Source organism: Oreochromis aureus, linkage group 23 (assembly GCF_013358895.1).
Source record: "Oreochromis aureus strain Israel breed Guangdong linkage group 23, ZZ_aureus, whole genome shotgun sequence".
Lineage (NCBI taxonomy): Eukaryota > Metazoa > Chordata > Actinopteri > Cichliformes > Cichlidae > Oreochromis > Oreochromis aureus.
Genome location: NC_052963.1, coordinates 40,568,191 through 40,588,770, shown reverse-complemented (window position 1 = coordinate 40,588,770; position 20,580 = coordinate 40,568,191). Strand labels below are relative to the sequence as shown.

The 20,580-nt window shown below is 39.5% G+C and overlaps 1 protein-coding gene across 1 annotated transcript in view; it reads left to right on the top strand.

Moving 5' to 3' along the window:
• ncanb (neurocan b) overlaps positions 1 to 20,580 on the top strand; it is a 180,817-nt gene that overhangs the window by 122,948 nt on the left and 37,289 nt on the right. Inside the window, exon 11 of the mRNA XM_039607316.1 lies at positions 5,190 to 5,303. Coding sequence (XP_039463250.1) covers positions 5,190 to 5,303 — 114 coding nt within the window. The remainder of the gene's footprint in view (positions 1 to 5,189; positions 5,304 to 20,580) is intronic.

The window sequence follows — 20,580 nt, the reverse complement described above, 5'->3', positions numbered from 1 at the left end:
GGGGAGTAATGAAGTTCAAGTACTTTACTTGGGTATTTATTTTTCTGACAACTTTTTACTGTACTCCCTACATTTTTAAACAAGTATCTGTACTTTCTACTCTTTACATTTTCAAAACAGGCTTGTTACTTTAGGTTAATTTACATCTTTTATACCCAATTGGCTGGAAGGAGTGCAGGTGCCCGCCGTATATTGTGTTCGTGCTACTTCAGCATCTATCTAGCGCTACTGAAGAGGACAAAGCATGAAGCAAGTGACATTTTTTAAGTGGCGTGTAATTTCAAATTCAACTTTTCTATCAGGTGAACAAACATCAGAAAACACACAAACTGTTTGTGTGGAGTTTGTCGCACAGTGTGTTGCTAGCTAAAAGTCCAGCTGCTGGATTCACAGGGAGAGAAGAGAATGAGAGCTAACTTCGCTCTGAGATGGAGAAAGATGTAGGAAGACAGAGTGGTGAGATTTAAAGGTAAAGACTGCTGACTGATAAACTGCAGATTTAAAGCTTACATGTCATTTTAATCACATATTGAATTTGTGTATGTATAAATTGTGTTTTTTTTTCATATTGTGAAACGTCCTGCACAACAAAAAAAGCTATACTAGTTGTGTGTTATTCAAATGTTTGAATGAAAATTCTGGATAGTTATGTGCAGGATAAACAGGTTAGTTTGCAGTACTGTGGTGAATTCACAGTAAAGCACTGTGTTGGACTGATGAACAGTGGTTGTATTAAGTGCAGCAGATATGAATTTGCATTTAAGATGATGATGCTTAGATTCATTCACTGAATTCCAACTTCATACCAACTGTATAGGTCTAGTATAAAGATAGTATAAAGGGTATAGTGTCAGTGTAGGTGGTGGACATCGGACTTTGATACTAGCTTTGAAACATCTGCTGACATCTTGTTGGATAAATCCACAAAGAGCAGCAGGTCAGCTGATCACAGCCAGTACACTACAAAAACCTACTGAGGCTCACATTAGAAACTGTGAGATGTTATTTTTTTCCGTGCACTGAGCCACTAAACAGATATTAGTATTCCCCCACCTGCTGAATCCCACTGTAACCTTTGACTAGACTAATTTTACTGTTTAGGTGTATACGTTTGCCACCTCTGAGGATAACACACCATGTCACTAAGCTCAGTATATCTCAGACTTTTTTCCTGTCCATGATTGTTAGTTCACTATAATCAAATGAGCTCCATAGTCAGAATTTTGCTGAATTCATGCCAGAAGAATTAAGGCAGTTCTGAAGGCAAAATGGGGACCAACCAGGTACTGGCAAGCTGTACCTAATGAATCGTGCAGTGAGTGTATATACAGTAAAAGCATTTTGTCCTTAAATTTCTTTATATTTCTGTGAACCTGACAACATGAAGCTATTAATATCCACTGTGCTCTTGGCTCTCAACTGAGAAAATATCTCTCGTCTACTGTGGCCCCACTAATAGCTCATGTTCAGAGCTGTACTTTATTGACCCTGTTGCTCCTAAAATCCAAGGGGTGCCTTGAGTCTTCGGCTTAGCTCTCTTCTGCAGTGCTTAATGAGACCAGATGCTGGCTCATATTAGGGTTCTTTTTTTTCTTTGAACAGCTGTGCTGGCAACCTGCTCATCTGTTGGTTCTGCGTGGCTGTGGAAGGAGAGAAATTTTCTGGAGTTTCCGAGAGACTCGTTCAGATCATCATTTTTTTGTGGAAATACTTTTTAACTTTGCGTTCAGCTACACTGAAGATACTTAAACTCACGTTTTTCAATTAAACAGTTTTCAGTTTTGTGTAACCATATTTAGCCTTAGACATGTTTCAGTGTTTATGATACCAGTCTCCAGCTGGTAAAGTCAGACTAGGTATCAAAATATTCAATGCTGCTTTAGAGATCATATGTGTACTATATCTTATAGGCTAACTTTTAACTGTCTCACTCTTTTCTCTCGATCTCTCATTTAGATACAAGCTAAATTTCACCTGCCAATCTTGGCAGTGTATTACTAACCTTTACTTTTGGGCATTATATTGTAGTGATGAAGGAAAAGGCACAGAGATACTGCTGTAACATTTCTTTCATTCTGCCTGTATTTTCTCTTATGATACAGCAAATGGTACAGCTTTTGAATTTCTGTTACACTGAAATATCTTGATGCATGCTCAGTCATCCAGGTAATGAAATCCAAGGAAGCTTATTCTGTTCATCTGGATGTAGCGTTGGAAGAAACGTTTGCCACTCATCCAGGTGACTTAAATGAGTGATCCAGTGTTGATCGTGTTCATCGAGATGAACAGAATAAACTTTCTGAGTGTTACACTGAGAGTTGGCCCTGTCTATTTTATGAATCATTTCACTAACTTAATCACTTACTTAATTTTGCTTGTCTCACATTTACAATAATGTACAAAAGTCTTGAATCACCCCTCATTTCTTAATATTTTGGCTTCTAAGGAGACAGCGTTAATTTTTTAAATGTGGTTTTGAACAATAGTTCTCTGGACTTTCCAATGTCTTTTATAGTTTTCCTTTGGACTTGGGTCACTTTTTTACTCATCTTCAGTCCAGTCCTTCAGTTTAGTCCAGGGGCAAACCAAATGCCAGGGAGAACACAGTTTTACAGACATACTGTTAAATTGTAAGGTAATTCCCAAAGAGCTACTAGCTTAAAAACTTACCATATCTCAGTACACTGTGCAGTGTGCTCTTAAAAAATCTGAGGAAACTGGACACTTGGAAACTGGAGGACAAAAAAAGAAAAAAGATGTGGCAAGCCTAAAAAAAGAAAAATCTGCAACAGATGAACAGTACTTGAAAGCCCGAAAAAAAATCCAATTGAGACCTGACACGGGGCCGAAGATATAAATCTGGTGCTTTAGTTGATCCAGCTAGTGTTCAATGAAGCCTCATCAGAAATGGTCTCAGTGGAAGGGTGACTGTCAAGAAGCCATTCTTCAGATTTTGATCCACCATGAATTCAACAGCTTTATTTTTCAGCAGTGATCCCAAACACACTGCCAATGCAGTAAAAGCAAGCCAGATATAAATAAACTTTTTTATTTAGTAGAGGACTATACAGTAATAGTTTATCATTATACTTTGAGGCTTTCATTGTAGTATCTTATTTTATATCGTCATTTCCCTGAAGCATATGTGGCTGTGGGTACTTGCTGTTAATTTTAACTTTATTGATTTCACATTAGGTTATTTGACAGCCAATAACTTACATAGGTTGCATTGCTAGTCCAGTACTTCACGTGCCATTCAGGTTATTAGTATTGATCCGTCCTGTCCTGTTTAGCAGTTTATAAAGCATTTAACAGTCCTGCTGCAGTCTCCAGCTGTTTAGTGTTGCACTTTCTAAAGATTGTGAGAGTCATAAAAGACAGATTCAAACCAAAAACGGTGAAGATGAGCGATGATAGTGTAGTTTGATTACTGGCACAGTAAAATCAATTGTATAACAACTAACTCTAAATACTCTTTGCGATACTTCACTAGGAATCATGTGCTGTCATTGTATGTCTCCATAGCCCATAGGTTTCTTTTTTTACTTGTGTAGCTCCCCCATGGGTTTTTGCTTTCCCACCAATTATATGGAACTATAATCCAGTGACACTGGTGGGTTTGTTTGTTTGTTTTAAAAGATCACACCTCCAATTTGAATGAAATTTGAGCAAAAGAGCTGAGCCAAGACAACTCTGTTGACATCACTGTGACATCAGTTTTTTCTTTCAGTGAAATTTGCCCTCGTATGCACTTATAATAACCTTTTACATATCACACTTCTTAATAAGTTCCTGAGCTTTAGGATAAAAAAATAAACGATGTGCTCCTTTAAAGCCAAAGAATGATAAAGCCTTTCCATTCACTGCCCCTTAAAATTTGGACCAGCCACCCACTTATAATGTCAGATTATCTGTGCCAGACCTAAAGCTCATTTTAATGGTGTGGGAAGTGTTTACTCTCTGAGTATCTCTGCTTTGTTATTTTGTTTCTTCGTGTACTTTCTTTCTCCACCCTGTCGTGACTCAGACAGACAGAGGCAGTTATACACGGATTTCCAGTGATACACTAAACCAAGCATCTCATTCTGGCTCCTCTGGCTGGGTCTCTACCTCCTGCATCAAATTCAGCTTTTGATATCAGCCAGCCCAAAGCGGGGCACCAGCAATGAAGCTGTCATGCTGTTTTATCCAAACAGACTCTTCCGCCCCAAACAGTGTCTGCCTGCAAAGCCGCTGTAATCCAACCCTGAAACTTGCCAACTTCCCAGACTCACAGAATCGTATCACCTCTCCCATGGCTTTCTCCACCCATCCTTGTTTTCATCACCTCTCCTTCCTAACTCTGCTCCTCTCCGTGTTTGTCAGTATTTCTTTATCCTCTCATCTTCCCTCGGTCTTCTGTCTTTCCGCTGCCTCCCTCCTCTCCCTTCACCTTTCCTCCCCTCCTGTGACCTCTTGCCAAAGCTCCAGGGACTCACTCAGTTGTTGTGATGGCAGAGGATTGTGGGATACCAGCTGCAGTTTTAATGATTTTGCCCCCAGGCACAGATCAGCCAGAGAAATACAGCTACCATTTTTCAACAGAATGGGAACTCTCACCCGGGCAACGCCTCTGTGAAATATGTGTGAATTTGGATATGCGTGTGCGCAAACATCTAAACTTGTTTTAATATCACATCTAAGCGATCGCTTCGGCATTTAGTTTCTGGTCACTTTAAGAAATTTTAAATTGCATTATTATACATGTTTTCATAGCTGCTAGCGAGATAGCTTTTGTGTGGGAGCAGTGTTGTTGCTGAAGTTGGAAGTTCATTTTAACTGTTTTTCTTCATTTTTCCTCCACGCTGCTTTCTCTCTCTCTCTTCATAGCTTCCACTGTACTCTCCCTCTCTCTTTTGGCTCAAGTTTGACAGCAGAACTGCGGCACGTCCTGCAAACACATTGCAATTAGCATCATGCGCTTCAGTGCATCCCAAACCGCTCGCTGATGAAGTTCAATCAATTCGCTTTAATTATAACTTTCTCAGAAACACCTCTAATCTCTGCAAAAGTTTGATCTCTCAGGGGTTTTTTTCAATAACAAGCTGTGGCAGGTAGTTTAGAAAAGTAGCCATTTGGAAAGTGCTGTTTGTACGTCTATGTTTCTGTCTAACCTCACTCACCTCCTCATGTTCTCTCTCTCCCTGCAGACATTGATGACTGCCAGTCGAATCCATGTCAGAACGGAGGAACCTGCATCGATGAGATCAACTCTTTTGTGTGTCTTTGTCTGCCCAGCTATGGTGGCGCCACTTGCGACAAAGGTAAAGTGGCAAATGGGACTGCTTCCCCTTTTACTCATTAGTTTATTTTAGTAAACGCTGCATGTGTTGAGCAGTGGCAGAGATTGGAGAAGGAAAGACCTAGTCTGTATATTTTTAAAATTAAATGTACTTTTGGGATAATATGGGAGCCTGATGTCTTTCAGACATGGTGCGGCCTGATCATTCCAGACTTTGTACTTGAGGCGAAGAATTTTAAACTTAATTCTGCCTTTAACAGGGATGAAATACATTCCCTCTTTCTAATTTCTATTAGTTCTTAGCTTACCTTAACTTTTGGATCAACCGGAAACTTTAAAACAGGCTTCTGGGACAACCTGATTATAAAAAATTATAGTAGTAAAAATGATAAAGGGAGTTTTCCAGCATTATTTCAAGACAGCATATTCCTAATGTTAGTAATATTGTGCTGTTGAAAGTAGGTACTCCAGGATGAGGATAATGCAAAATAAATACAGAAGAAAAACAGGGCTGTGCAGGACCAAAAGGAAGAGATGATGAAGGTGGAGAAGCAAGGTAACAAGCGAGGATAATAAAAAAAGAAGACTGGGTATTCCTCTGTGTATGTGAAAAAGAGAATAAGAAGATGGTTTAAGACCAGTATGTGGAGACAAAGGTAGATTTAGGAAGATGGAGTTAATGAGTTATGTGTCAGTGAAGACAGAGGAGATAGAGGAAATGGAGAAGGAGGAGGTGAATGTAGACAAAGAAGTAGAGGAGGGGGAGACAGGGAAGCCCTGTGGCATAATGTATTGGGTTTATAGAGAACACCTGCGTCCAGCTGGTTTTGTTTCTCATTATGGGAATTCCCATGTGAGAAAAGGGGCATTTCGTGGAAACATGGCCTACATGTCACTGCAGAACACCACTGAGGGGTACTTACAGCTACTGTTTGCGTTAGGGTTTGCTTTGAACAGATTTATACCCAGATTCTATGACAGACATATTATTGGATATTTTCTAATGTAAGAACCGTCCAATCAATGCAGTCTAAAGAAAAGAAGGTCACGCAACGCTGACAGTTGAGACTGAAAATGAAACTAAAATTGAAGATAAAAATGGAGAAGAAATGTGCACGACCCTCACCATGTCTCAGGTTAAAAACAAGTGCAGTTATTGCATAAGTACCTTTGTAGTCTCTCAGGCAGATGCTTGTCTAAATAAACAAATGCTGATATTCTAAGAAATCATAAGAAAGACATCCCAATTAACTTTCCTGAGAATCATGATAAATTTCAGGGTTTCTTAAGCATCAAAATAACCCAGTATTAGTTGTCTCTGTTTACGCGATGCAGTGCAACCAGGGATTTCTCATAGGTAAATTGGCTCATTTGTGATGATGTAATAACTTGGGATGTCAATTTGCCACAAGTATTAACAAACGTTGGCAAAGAAAACACATTTGAGATATTGAGGGGGGGCAATAACTGCGTAATGCAAACTGTGAATCTCCTAAAATATGAGACATAAGATAGCACAATTAAATTTAAAAAGTGAAAACCAATGAAGACAGCTGAGCTGAAGAGTTTTAGGTAGAGGGACAGTTAGAAATTTGTGCTTAATTAAATGCAACCAAGCTAAGTTCCTGCCCATTCAGGATGACCTTTGACCTTATCTCAGAAGAAGAGTTGTGTCTCTGAAGATGTGTCTTTTCTTTTAATGCAAGTTTGGCTTCTGGTCTCTTTTGTTTTTTACTACTCTTTTCTGATTTGGGACTTTGAGGGAACAACAATCGATGCTGCGCATAGAGTGGGAAGAAAATGAAGCACAATGGACATTTTAAATGCTGAAAACTTCAGTTTTGGTTTTGGCAGGTTGCAAAAAGAAAAGTAATGACATGTAAGCAGAACAAAAACACAAAGCTCCAAATTAGCTCTGCTCTTTGACAGCGTGCAGGTTCGTTTCCACAGCAGTTTGACACACTAGTCCTCGCTGACACATATTGACTACTGTATACTGACTTATACTGTAACATTTCTGCTCATGAATTAGCTCTTTCTTTTGTTATGTAGGTGCTTTTCTGTACATTAAAAGTAAGACTTAAAGTCTACACTGGTGTTTATCTATTAGACTCTTAGTCCCTTTTCTCTTCTGCGCTGAGATAATTACTAATAGAAAACTAATGCATTACATTACTTAATTACTCCCGAGAGACAGTAATTTGTTACGCTCCATGTGACATCATTTGTGCGTCACTCTTTAACATAACCTAAAGCGCACTATCACATTATTACAAGTTAACAATGTAAGCCTACAGCCACATGCCGAATCAAATACCGAATCAAATGCCTATCCCAGTGAGAAAATGCTTACAATCTTTCTTTTAGTGTTTAAGTTTGAATATAAAAGAAAGTTGAAAACCAGCCCAAGGAGATTTCAATTTAATTTTCAATTCAATTTCAATGTATTTATTTATACAGCGCCAAATCACAAAAACAGTCGCCTCAAGTCGCTTTATATTGTAAGGTAGACCCTACAGTAATACATACACAGAAAAACCCAACAATCATACGGCCCCCTATGAGGAAATGGGTGTGGCAACTTTGGTGTGGTAAAGTTGTTGCCACAGCAATTCTACAGTTGAACTATGTAAAGGTAAAAATGGAGGCTGCAATTTGGTGGCTGTGTCAAAGTCACTCACCACTGACTTTGTTGCCTGTTGAAGATCGGGCTCTGGCCGCTGTGCTCGGGTCTGCATACAGACAGACTGAACATCACTCTGGGTTCTTCACCTAATGTAATAGTATTCTGTCTGTGCAGATGTTTGCAATGAGCCCATTTTGTGTTAGTATAATGCAGCTGTTTCTGCCCTGGGTGGGATTTGCCATTTACCATAGCTGATTTTAGTGTAATTGTGCAGGGGGAAAAAGGCACCTTTGACATTTTTTTTTTTGCTATCCACCTATCATGCAGACAACTGAAGCTCATTTGTAATGAATATTGGCATAATTTAATGAATTTAGTACAGTAACACGTTACTTTGTAAAGCAGTCCACCCAGGATTTAAAATCTTAATATTGTTTTTATTTTTTTGAAAAATCACACACTACATAATTGAATGCAGCACTACAGAACACACTACAGAGCTTCACATAACCTCAGAGCAACACAAATGGAAACAATAATGGAAACTTTGGTGCCACAGCTTGCTGCAGTAAGAAACAATAAAATCAGAAGGCTGAAGTTTGGATAAGAAAGTGGTTGGAAAGATGCTGTCAGGATGGGTTGTTTATTCTTTAGTGAGAAGTGGTGCTGGGACTTTGTGGAGTTAGAGTTGTCAAAAATAAGTATGTTAGCTAACATTAGTCTAAGCGTCAGCTGTTCCAGGACTGGCATTGTACATAAAGTCGTATTTGTTGTGTACTAAAAAGCTTTTACTCCATTTCAGCTGTCCAGTGCACCCGTACAGTAGCTTGTTGTTTTACAGTCACTATTTCAAGTGCTTTCTCATTCACTTCTGTCTGCTTTTAGACTGAAAGTGCTGATTTAACTATTACCATGCTGTCATCTTGCAGATTTTAATAAATGTCACAGATGTTTGATGTTATTGAGATGGCCCTGTTCAGTCCTTGATTATTTTGGAAGGTTTCAAATGAGTTTTGTAAACCCTTTACAATACCATATTAGGGCATTTTGACTTGAATATATTTCTTGAAAGTCCAGCAATGTCATTCACAAGCAGTGTTAAATCTTCTAAATGCTGCCTTTAATCTCACTGGTCCCTGTATTTACATTAGTTCTCATCTGCCTCTTTTTGATCTTTAACCAGAGCAAATGTTACTTTGGTCACAGCATTTTGTAATTTTCCCTGAGCTTATGATTGTCTCTTTAATATTCATTCACTTCCTGTGGTGCAGATCATGAATAAACAAACAAAAGAAAAACGTTTAGGCATAGTTTAGTCCCATAAAAATGCAGAGCTTCTTCAAATCAGCGTTGGTTATTAAATCCTTGATTGATCTCACGAATTAGGACTTCGATATCCTTTAATATTGCATCTATAAGACATATAAGAAAAAGTGTAGTTTTTTCTTTGCATTTTCTCTTTGCCAAACAGAGTACCTGAGTGCGCCTGTCGTTTGACATGCACAGGAACTCTGCGTACGTTTCCTCTCCTGCTGCGTTGCTGCCTTCATGGCTGATTGGGAGCAGCAGGTCTGATTGTGTAAATCTAAAGTCTCTGTTTTCCTGTCGCTTTTATCTCTCGCTGCTCTGCACTCGCAGAAATGTGGGATTCAGCTGTGAAAAGTGCGATTCGCAACAGGCGTCGCTCTGCCATTTCAGCGTGATCTCAGTTTGATATCCAGAGGGAGGTCTGAACTGCGACAGAAACGGCAGAAATGAACTCATTTGTTCCGCCGAAGCTTCCATCCATTTAAATGTCATCCAATTGGTCCCCGTCTCACTAAAGTGGTCCAGTATTTTTTTCTGTCTCATTGGTTGTGTGTACTTGAGTGCAAGTGTGCGTACGTGTGTGTCTGTGCTTGTACACGTTCAGGTCTATGTGTTGTGAGCTCACAGCCTTGGATGCAGGGTAGATCCAGTCAGCTGCAGGCTTCCTCCGGCCTGTTACCATGGTGATCCCATCTGAGAGTCAATAATAGTAAGTTGACAGGGCTGAAATCCTCCAGTGAATGTGCCGAGAGAGAAGGAGAAGACTTGTTACTGTGCAATTTTAGCAATTATATTTACATTTGACATTTTATTTCTTTTTCTTGAAACAAATTGTAGAGCTTTAGATTTCAGAGACATTGTTGATAATCTTGTCATTCGTAAAGCCTCTAGCAGTATTTGCTGTGTAATAACTTAACAATCCATACTTATGCAGTTTTTTTGTTGTTGCCAGCAATGAAAGGAGATTTGATAAAAAGAATAGGAGGTTTGCGCTTAGCTTAACAAAGACACCAGTCAGTTGTTTCACTCGCGTTGCGCTGTTGAGTCTGTCCCGCTGTAATTTGGCTCACTGCCTAATCAGCGGAGGCAGAAACCACATCTTGCTTGGCCTGACTGAAGTGAAAAGTGACAGGCAGAGAATTAACTCCCATCAGCTTCTTTCCTGCTGTCTGCTTTTTTATTCACTCCGCAGTTCTTTTCCCTACATCTTTCTAGGGAGAAAATCGACATAATGTGTACAGGTGAGAGTGTGGATTTGTTTCTTTACTATTCCACTACAGTACACACCTGTGTTTCATGTCAGCTTCATTTTTGTTCTTTCCTCTCCCTACCTTTCTGCTGTCACTCCCTGCGATTCTGGCATCCTTTTGCGCCTCTCATCTCCGGTGCACCACAGGAGTCTTTGTTACGCTCTGCGAGTGTGTGTTTGTGTTTTTGCCTGTGTGAGCGCATCTTTGTCAGTGTGTCTGTTTGGGTGCATCTGCTGTTTTGTGTATGTGTGTGTGAAGTTTCACAGAGCTGTGAAGTTACAGATCTTTCAGCTAAACTACCTTTACTCAGCCACCAAACACTCACATGTGCTCGCGTTTCTTCTTGTGAGGATCCTCGTTGACATTATCCAGAATTCACACACCCTTAACATGAGCCAGAACTTTACTCTTAACCCACCAACAGGCCTCTGAAGAGAATGAGGACCAAAAATGGCCATCACTTTAGCATATCAAAAAACAAATTACATCAATCCTCAAAAAGAAAAAAGGCACAAAAGTATAAATGACCTCAGATTCCCTCTTTTTTTTCTGTTTGTTGTTTTCATTGTTGACAATCTGACCAAGATTGAGGCTGCAAAATGAAGCCAAAGTGCTAAAAAAAAAAAAAACACTGCAATTTCACACATAGCCACTTGAAACTGTCCCTGATTGACTGTATATAAAAGACTGATGTAGCCACAGTGATGGCACCCTCTAGTTAGTGGGGTTCTGTTTTGAAGCCATGCATTCCCAAAGCAACTCAATCATTATTGACTCCCAGCTTTGAAGCTGAAAAAAAATATCTGAACAATGGATGATATTTTCATAACTCACCAATTAAAACTTTATGACAGCCCGAAATTATGCAATATTAGAGGCAGGTCACTTAGTGTGGCATATGGGTGCCAATTACAGTCTACTAGGTTTCACGAGATATTCAGATCACTGGAGTCAGTTAAGCATGCTAGCATTACCTGTAGCTGCTCTCTGACTCCAGACAAAATACCATGGCAAATGGCTTCTATGCTGCACTTGAAGCCTTAAAAATGAAGTCCACAAACCAATAGGTGCTATTGCACTGTTATTGTTTTTTGGGGGGTTTTCCCATATTTTTCCATTTTCCAGGCTTAGGGAGCAGACACAGACCACAGCTAAGAGGTTTAAAAGATTTATTGACAGAACTGAAGGAGTTGACTATGGACAGGTGGACTGTTGAACTAAGAACAGTGCTGTCAAGAAATGCTGGAGGTTTCTGTAGGCAGGGAAACAGGCAGTTAGCGAGGACCAGGGGACTATAACAGTTACTGAATACTAAAAGTGATTAGTCCTGTGACCTTTTGTGAAGATGGAAGCAGGTGGTGTTGGGAGGCTTATAAGCAAGCAGTCAAGTTTTCAAGTGACTGAAGGTGAATTTGCTGGAGAGTGGACAGGTAGTTGACAAAAAGTTTGATTCCACTGTGGAACGAATTCCAGCATGGATGGAGGTACATAACCTGCTGCATTGTATTCTGCACTTCTTACTGGAATGTGGGAAACAACTCCAATGAACCTGCATACACATTTCAGGTAACTGGAAAACAGGCATGGAGAAAGTGTTACATGCTAGAAAAATTCAAGTGCAAAGACTAAACTGGGAGAACCAATATCCCACTACTGTGGAGAGGACAATCTTGAGCAGTAGCTACAGTCAGTGCTTAAAAACACGAAGTTTGATTAGGGAATGCGTTGCAAGTGAGCGACTGGATTGCTCCACCTGTAGGCAAAGGCGGAGATGGACCCACCTCTCCGCTTGAGAACACAGAGTCAGAAAAAGGGAAAGAGAGGAAAGAGAAAGGAAAATGAAAAAACAAAAACAGTGCATGCCTGGATCCTGACAACAGTCTATGAACGTGTACATACAGCCCAAAACACTTTACCTATCCATGTATCCATCTAAATGTTTTCCTGCATGTCTATTTTTTAAATGGCTGCTTAGATTGTAGCTGAACACTTTCACTCAGGCAGTGAAGTCAGTGTGACACATAACAAAGTTACAAAACCAACAGCTTAATAAGTTTAAAATCTAATCCACAGGAAATAAGTTCTGACTCCCCCTCTCAGTGTTCCTTTATAGAACAATAATCTACAAATTAGAAATAAAAAGCCTGTCTTAAAAGGATTGTGTTGCTAATTAATCCCAAGATGTCTGGTTGCTGCTTGGTTATCTTTGAGAAATGTGTTTGCTGCCACCCTAAACACACAGAGCGTCGGCAAGGAGTGGCTCACATGTCATCCATCTTCTCTGACACCCCTTTCTGTTCCTCGTACACCAAATCATTAATATTTATTGTGTTGTTTTTGGAAGGACGTGCTACAACTTAGTAGGCTGCACAGCTGTTAGCGGAAAGCATGACCGGTGACTGCTGGTTGAGCACATAAACGAGCATGCCAGAAGTTTCTCCCAGAGGTGTGTTGGTGATGATTGCAGCCATCAGAAAGTGCAGCAAAAACATCACATGCCACAACCATTCATTGAAATCCAATATAAATTCAGTGGAAGTCAAATTGTTCCAGACAGGCTGGCTCCCCTTTTCGACTGGCATACACATTGTCAAACACACACAAGCATACATTACATATACGAGCATAGACCTGAAATACTAAGTTGTTTCTGACAGGAAAACAAAAACTCAGAGCATTACAGGGAAGGGGAAGCAAAATAGAGCACTACCCTCCCAAAGAGGATGCCAGGTGAATCTGGGACAGAGAGCTATGAAGACTTTTGAATATGTCAATTCCAACAGCAACACCAGTGTTGTAGATTGGAAGCAGACAATCTAGTGAAGCCTACACACTGTTGCTAATGAGGAGCAGAGCAGTCCGGGTCGACTAATAGTAGGAAGTGTCTCAGAAAGCACCAGATGCAGTCCTCCAGTCAATCTGTCACTGCTCAAGTTTTTAAATCACTTCCTCACACTAACTAGTTTCCTCTTATACCAGTTTACCTTTTTCTCTTGCTTACACTGAAACAGATGGTCTTGTAATTTTGATTTAGGAGGGATAATAATTTGTGCAATTTTTTACAAGGATTATGAGGGAATATTTTTCCTCTGTTATCCCAAAAAAATCTACCCACATTCTGCACCTAATGATTTAGGTCCACTGTCACCGCACCACCTCACTAACCTCAGTGGCCTAATACATTCTCTTCTTAATTTCCCTTAAGCACAATCTATTCATAATTTCATGCAACTTCATACATTAGTCTGTCTACAGGTTTTTGGAGAGTATTACTACAAGAAAATATTTTTTAGAAGTATAGAAAACATACTTGGGCTAAACTGAAAATGACTAATATTCTGATGGTTTGGAGATAAAAACAGAGGAGAACTTTGCTCCACATCTTGGTAGCTACATAGATATTACCCAGTTTTTACACTTGTACTGCATCCCTAAACTAAAAATCTGAATTTCCCAGTGGAGCTGTATGTGAGTGCGTAAAATGTGTAATCTGAATCTGGGAGACTGATGATTAAACTGTCTTTTATCCAGTGAATTCCTAGGGAGCGAGAGGCCTGCTTTATGCACACTGTGACCAAGCAGCAATTTCACATAAAAAGTATTTCCAGTTGTGATAAAGTGTCAGATGCAGAAAACCTCCTTCTGTGTGTTACATGTACAAAAGGTCAACAACTGTACAAACATTATCCTAAGTTCATAGCTGGACTGGCCATCGGGCATACCGGGCATTTGCCCGGTGGGCCGCTCGTGATTTTTCGTTTTTATGGGCCGATGGGGTTTTATTTCTTTTATTTTTTCAACGGTATAAATGAATAGTGGTGTATTGGCCAGTTGGTCATGATCGACTCTGGGCAGGACCAATTACAGCCGAGGAGGTCGAACTTTAAAGTTGAGGTGAAAAGCAACGCGATTTGTCCCGATCAGCTGATCGGCTTTTCTCTCTGCGTCAGAAAGAGCAAACTAGCGGAGGTCGCGCTAAACAACAGAAGCACCTTTAAACTTGATGAGCTGTTGTTAGAATTTATTTAATATTAATTTCTAGTATCAGCTGATGTTTGCTGGAGGGATGAAGGGTTGAAGGGAAGTTATGAACTGTTTCTGAGAGACAAATAACACCAGGATCCTTTTCTAAGTAGCTGACAGCTGGTAACTGTGCAGGGGCGGGTCTAGCAAAGTTATGCCAGGGGGGCAGGTAGGGCATTAACAGGGAAAGGGGGGAACAAAAAATACGTTTCTTTCTTATTCTCATTTAAAATTTCTAGCTTTTAACAAATAATTATCTGAATCATACAACCAAAGTATTCATCTGATGTCAAATGTACAGAAATCCATTATTGTACATAGTAATTTTTTTCAGGGTCCCAACATAATTTCTTCAGAAGTCAGTACTGTATATGATGCCAGTATTTTCCCACATTTTCTACATACTGTACCAGTACTGTGTGTAAAATACCATCAAAATTAAGTTTTGATGGTAAGTTTTGAGTGAGGAAGTTTTATTCTTTCTCACCTTTCTTTCTGTCTCCTTTCACTTTTTAAAGGTTGCCATGTTAGAAAAAATATTTTGCCCTGCCATGCTGTTTATTGATGTGGTAAATAAATAGTTTATGAAAATATCACTAAATCTGTCATTTATTATTTTTAATATTCAGTAATGATCATGTCTCACCTCTAGTCTTCTCTGTCTTAATTTCAGGTTTCCACCATGTGTTGTAGAAAGTTCAGGAGGTAAACTAAGCAGTCTTTGGGTTTCGGCTAAGTACTGTTTAGAATACCAGAATAGGGAGGATGGTGTAGGTTTAAGTTAAGTTCTAGATTGATACATATATACCAACAAGACAGTGTACATCACTGTCACAACGACGTTTGTTTTCATTCAAAGGCTTTATGGTTTTTACCATAATACCTGGTGGGCCGGTCTCGGGGGGATCAGAATATTTGTCAGAAATATTTAAATCAGTGTAGAAAACTGGTATACAAAACTCAGTTTTCAAGGTCATTCTTTCAGATTTATTGTATGAAAAATGTAATCAAAAAACAGGATTTTAATGTATTTCTCAATAGCTTGATCTTTAATGGTGCATAATAATAAATAAAGCTTTAAAATAAGAAAAAAGTAGAAAGTGCAGTAACTGTGCAGTAAATGAAGTGGAGTAAAAGCAGGAAGCAGCATAAGATGGAAATAAAGTAAAAGTATGTTAAACCTAAATAAAGTACTTGAGTGAATGTAGTCAGTTACATTCCTACTGGTTTAATGGCTTTGATGCTTCCCATACTTCCACCCCAAACACCTTCCTGCATTTAAATTGAATTATGTAGGTGCAAATTGTTGAGAAGACCAATGAAGATAAGATAAGATAAGATAAGATAACCTTTATTAGTCCCACACGTGGGAAATTTGTTTTGTCACAGCAGGAAGTGGACAGTGCAAAAGTTATGAAGCAAAAATTAGAATAAAATAAAATAAGAATAAATACAGTACACAACTGTACAGAATAGAATAAAATAAAATACTATATACAGTAGAATAAAATAGAATAAAATATACAATAAGATAAAAATAGAATACAAATGCTATATACAACTGAGTAAAAATACAACGATGCCAGAAAAGATTATTGCACATTAGTCTTATTGCACATGTGTGGATGTGTGTGTTTGATCAGCTGCAAAAGTCTTTATTGTGGAGTCTGACAGCAGTGGGGAGGAAAGACCTGCGAAATCTCTCCGTCCCACACCGTGGGTGCCGCAGTCTCCCACTGAAGGAGCTGCTCAGTGCTGTCACAGTCTCATGCATGGGGTGGGAGATGTTGTCCAACAGGGATGACAGCTTAGCCGCCATTCTCCTGTCACTCACCACCTCCACTGGGTCCAGAGGGCATCCTAGAACAGAGCTGGCCCTTCGGATCAGCCTGTTCAGTCTCTTCCTGTCCCCAGCAGAGATGTTGCCGCCCCAGCAGACCACACCATAAAAGATGGCTGAGGCCACCACAGAGTCATAGAAGGTCTTCAGGAGTGGGCCCTCCACTCCAAACGACCTGAGTCTCCGCAGCAGGTACAGTCTGCTCTGCCCTTTCCTGTAGAGGGCGTCTGAGTTATGAGTCCAGTCCAGTTTGCTGTTCAGATGAACACCAAGGTACCCATGAATGCATGGAAGTTAAAACCCAGTATCTCAGATTTTATTTTATTTTTATTTAATAGTGCTCTCTGAAATATATAGTATTTTCTAAGTTGAAAATGGAGACTGCTTTGTATGATGAAGAGGTCCAGCATTGTTGCAAAAGTCAATCAAAAAAATAATCACAGGGAAACGGCGGTTTGGTTCAGTGGGTGACTAGCAAGCAGTAGACCCGGGTTCAAGCCTCGGACCTTCACAGCATAAGAGAGATTTTTAAGCAGTTTATCTGAGGCAATTATACATGTATTTTTTCTTTTAAGGAGACGTACTACAATAATGCAAAAACTATAAAGTTAGTCACACATTCAGATTTCTACTGAGTCAGATTCGGCCAGTTCGTCCTCATCACGTCGAACTGGCGTCTTGGCAAGATGATTCCGTTCCGGAAATCCTGTAGGTCAATTTAGATGTTTTCTCTACTATTACAATACTAAAGTGCAGTGTTGCTGTGTATTTTCACAGCGTTTGAGACAAACAAATAGAGACAATGACTAAATGTACTCTACAGGGTCTTGGTGTAATTCGTGGTGGAGCTGCAGCCTTTCTTCTCTGACTGAGACAAGTAGAGTGTACTGAACGTTTACAGCTACACTTGTTACTGTAAGTGCAATCATCACAACCTTTGAGAGTGAAAAAAGATCCAAATGTTCGTCCAGATGGTGATAAACTGTATTTCTAATACACAAATGAACTACTTTGCCATCCACTCCACTTCATTTATGTGACAGGCATAAATGTAATGGACTTTATGCAAATAATAACTTTATTTACCCTTCTAAACAAGTACTTAATGTCTTCTTTTTATTGTATGAGCTTACATTGTTTGCCTAACAAACTGGTCTGTGTCAACAAGTTCAAGCTGGCCAGTAGCTACAGCATCTCCTCCAGTCCCATAATGGTCACAAAACATTGCCTTGCACTTACGTGTTTCAAAAAGACCACAAGGTTAAAGCGAACTGTTAAAAAACGATCTAAAATGAAAGCTGCCTGTGTGTGACTAAACTGCCAGCTCAGTTTGTCACTTAGCTTCAAATTTTCTAAATTGTTTTAAACTTAGCTCCAGGCTAAAACAGCAGCCACCCCCTCTCATTCTTCAGCTGCATTAGGCGGGTGCTTGCTACATGAGCTGCAGAGGGAGGGGGAAGAAATGAGTGATAGTGACTGATGTCTGTCTTCATCATTCCTTCTAAACTTCAGTGAACTTCATGTCAGAAATATGATTTAGTTTTCTGACATTTTGAATTTGTTTCTGGTGAGTTATTATTTTGTGACTTTGAGGGTTGCCCTAAACTGCTCTGGAAACTTTACTCATTCTTTTCGTTATTCAGAGTATCAAAAAAGAAGAAATTTAGGGGGATCACTAAAGTAAAGATGATATTATATTTATACTTACACCCGGTTGATAGTGTTTCCTTGACTATATTAAAGCAGAGAACCACTGCCATCTTCAACCTGCATTTTCAGAGCCTAAGCCCTCCAGAAACTTGGAGAATATTTGTCTCTACAGTCTTGGTCTGCCACTGTACCCTCAGCACTTTGGCTAGACTTGTGGTAAACAAGCCCTGGTTTACTGTTTAAGGTCAGCCTCTTCTTGTTTAGGTGAGAACAGAGAAGGCTGAATTGACACAACGTTGTTTTGATTCTGACAATACTGCTGCTGTCTAAACTGGCGAAAAGCTTGACTCATAATTAAATTTTATGCATCCTGTGGGTCTTTAGAGGCTATTACCGCTAATGAAGATCCAAGCGTTCAAATAACATGTCGACCAAGACATGTGCAAGACTGAGAAGTGAGGGAGCTGAAGCTTCTTGGATTACCTCGCCCACAGCAATCTCCTGAAGGAAAACATGCGCACAGAGAGAAAGTCAGGTGAACGCACACAGGCAGGTATTCACATAGAATATCCCTGAGGTTTTGCCTAAGCCTGGCAGAGGCTTTTCAAATTGAGCAATAGCAAGGCTTGCTCTCACTCCATATGCTATTGTGTTCAACACTTGCCAGTTCTCTCTCCAAGCAGTAAACCTTGAGAGATGAGAGGTAATTTTTTTCTCATTCAGGGTGCTTAATTAAACAATGTTCCTGAAGCAACTGTCATCCTCCCCCCCAAATGAAAGAAAGTTCAGGCTGAAGAGAAAGAAAATGTGGAGAAGAGAGCAGAAACAGAAAGGAAGCATCAGAACAGGTGCTAAGAAAAGATGAAAAGAGAGGAAGTGTGTTCCAGTGGTGTGCATTAATGAACATTTCGGATGGTAGGTTGTAAAAAGTAATACTTTGAGGTGCGCTAGAGGTTTACCGCGATTCTGTTCTTCTTTCTGATATTCCCAAGAAAATTGTACTCTGATATTGAAGTTCTGAAGCCTGCCTTGCAGTATTACAATCCCTTTTGTCTTTCATTTGTTGTTATCTCAGAGTTCATTTTCAGCACAGAAAGTTTTCCACATAGGAATTTACCCTGAATTTCAACCACAGGTGTCGGTTCCAGGTTTGTTCCTGCAACAAGGTATCTCTTCACGCAGCATTACCTTTGAGTAATAACACAGAACCAGTCACTTGGTGGTATTACTTTCAAGTAATATGCATTTTATTAACTAATTTGGTTTTAATGGGGGGAATAATTATTTGATCCCCTGCTGAATTTGTAAGTTTTCGCTCTTATAATGTAATGAACAATCATATTTTATCATAGTTTCATTTTAATTAAGAGAGAATTCATCTCTGTGCTTGACTGTGTTTTCTGGGTCATACTCAGCATTTTTCTTCCTCCAAACACGATGAGTTGAGTTGATGCTAAAGAGTTAGATTATGGTTTAATCTTTTCCCCAAGCCTCTCTGAACCATTTAGATGTTCACTGGCAAACCTAAGACGGACAGGAGGACCTTGTGGTTGTTGCAAGATTTCAATCCATTACAGCGTAGTGTGCTACCAATGGTGTTCTTCGTAACTGTGGTGCCAACTGCCTTCAGATCATTAACAAGCTCCTCCCATGTAGTTCTGGGCTTATCCACCACCTTTCTCATGCTCATTCTTACCCTATGGTCATTTATGCTTCTTCCACTTCCAAATAATTGACAGCTGTCACCTTTGTCACCCAACCTGCCTGCTGATTGTCTTGTAGCCCATTCCATCTTTGAGCAAGTCTTCAATCACATCCTTTCACAGCTCTTTGGTCTTGCCCATGGTGTTGGAGAAATTGGAATGGGAGAAACCAATATTATGGACAGGTGTGTTTTTAGAAACATAAGCTGAGATCAGCTGTATTTGTAATCAATGGACTTATTGATTTCTGGCTGAGTTGTACGGGATAAAATACTTATTTGCACTCATGATGTGCAAATAATGTTATCACTTTTATCTAATGTGGGTTTTTTCCTAGATTTTTAGTTGATATTCTTGTAAGTGAGCAAGCTTAAAAATTCAGCAGGAAATCAATTATTTCCCCGCACTGTAAAAGCAATCATCAGATCATTGTTTTGATACAGCCAGGTGGGTGCTTTTCAGTAGGAACATAATGGCAAGTCTCTTCCCCTACTTCAGTGCAAACATCTGACAGTCACTGTGTTCCTGTGTTGTACGCAATAATAACCAATCTGTTGTTTGTTTAGTTTTTTTATTGGTCTAATTTCCCAAAATGTTTTTTGTGGTTTTTCAGATGGTAGTTGAAACACAAATGTGCTGAAGTCATAATTCAGTTGTAGAGTTTTATTTTTCTGGCTGTGTGATTCCTGGCAATTCTCTTAAACTCTTTTTTGTTCATTTGAGGCTGATTAACAAATGATTAGCAAACAGATGCCTGTTTATACATCCAGCTGACACGGCTAATGGTTTTGGGACACTTCATTAAAAATACCCAGTGGCCACTGTACAGGCTCTCCACTGTTTCCAATATCTGTCTCTTTAGGAGAGATTTCTCCAGTACTAATTTTCCAGTGCTAATT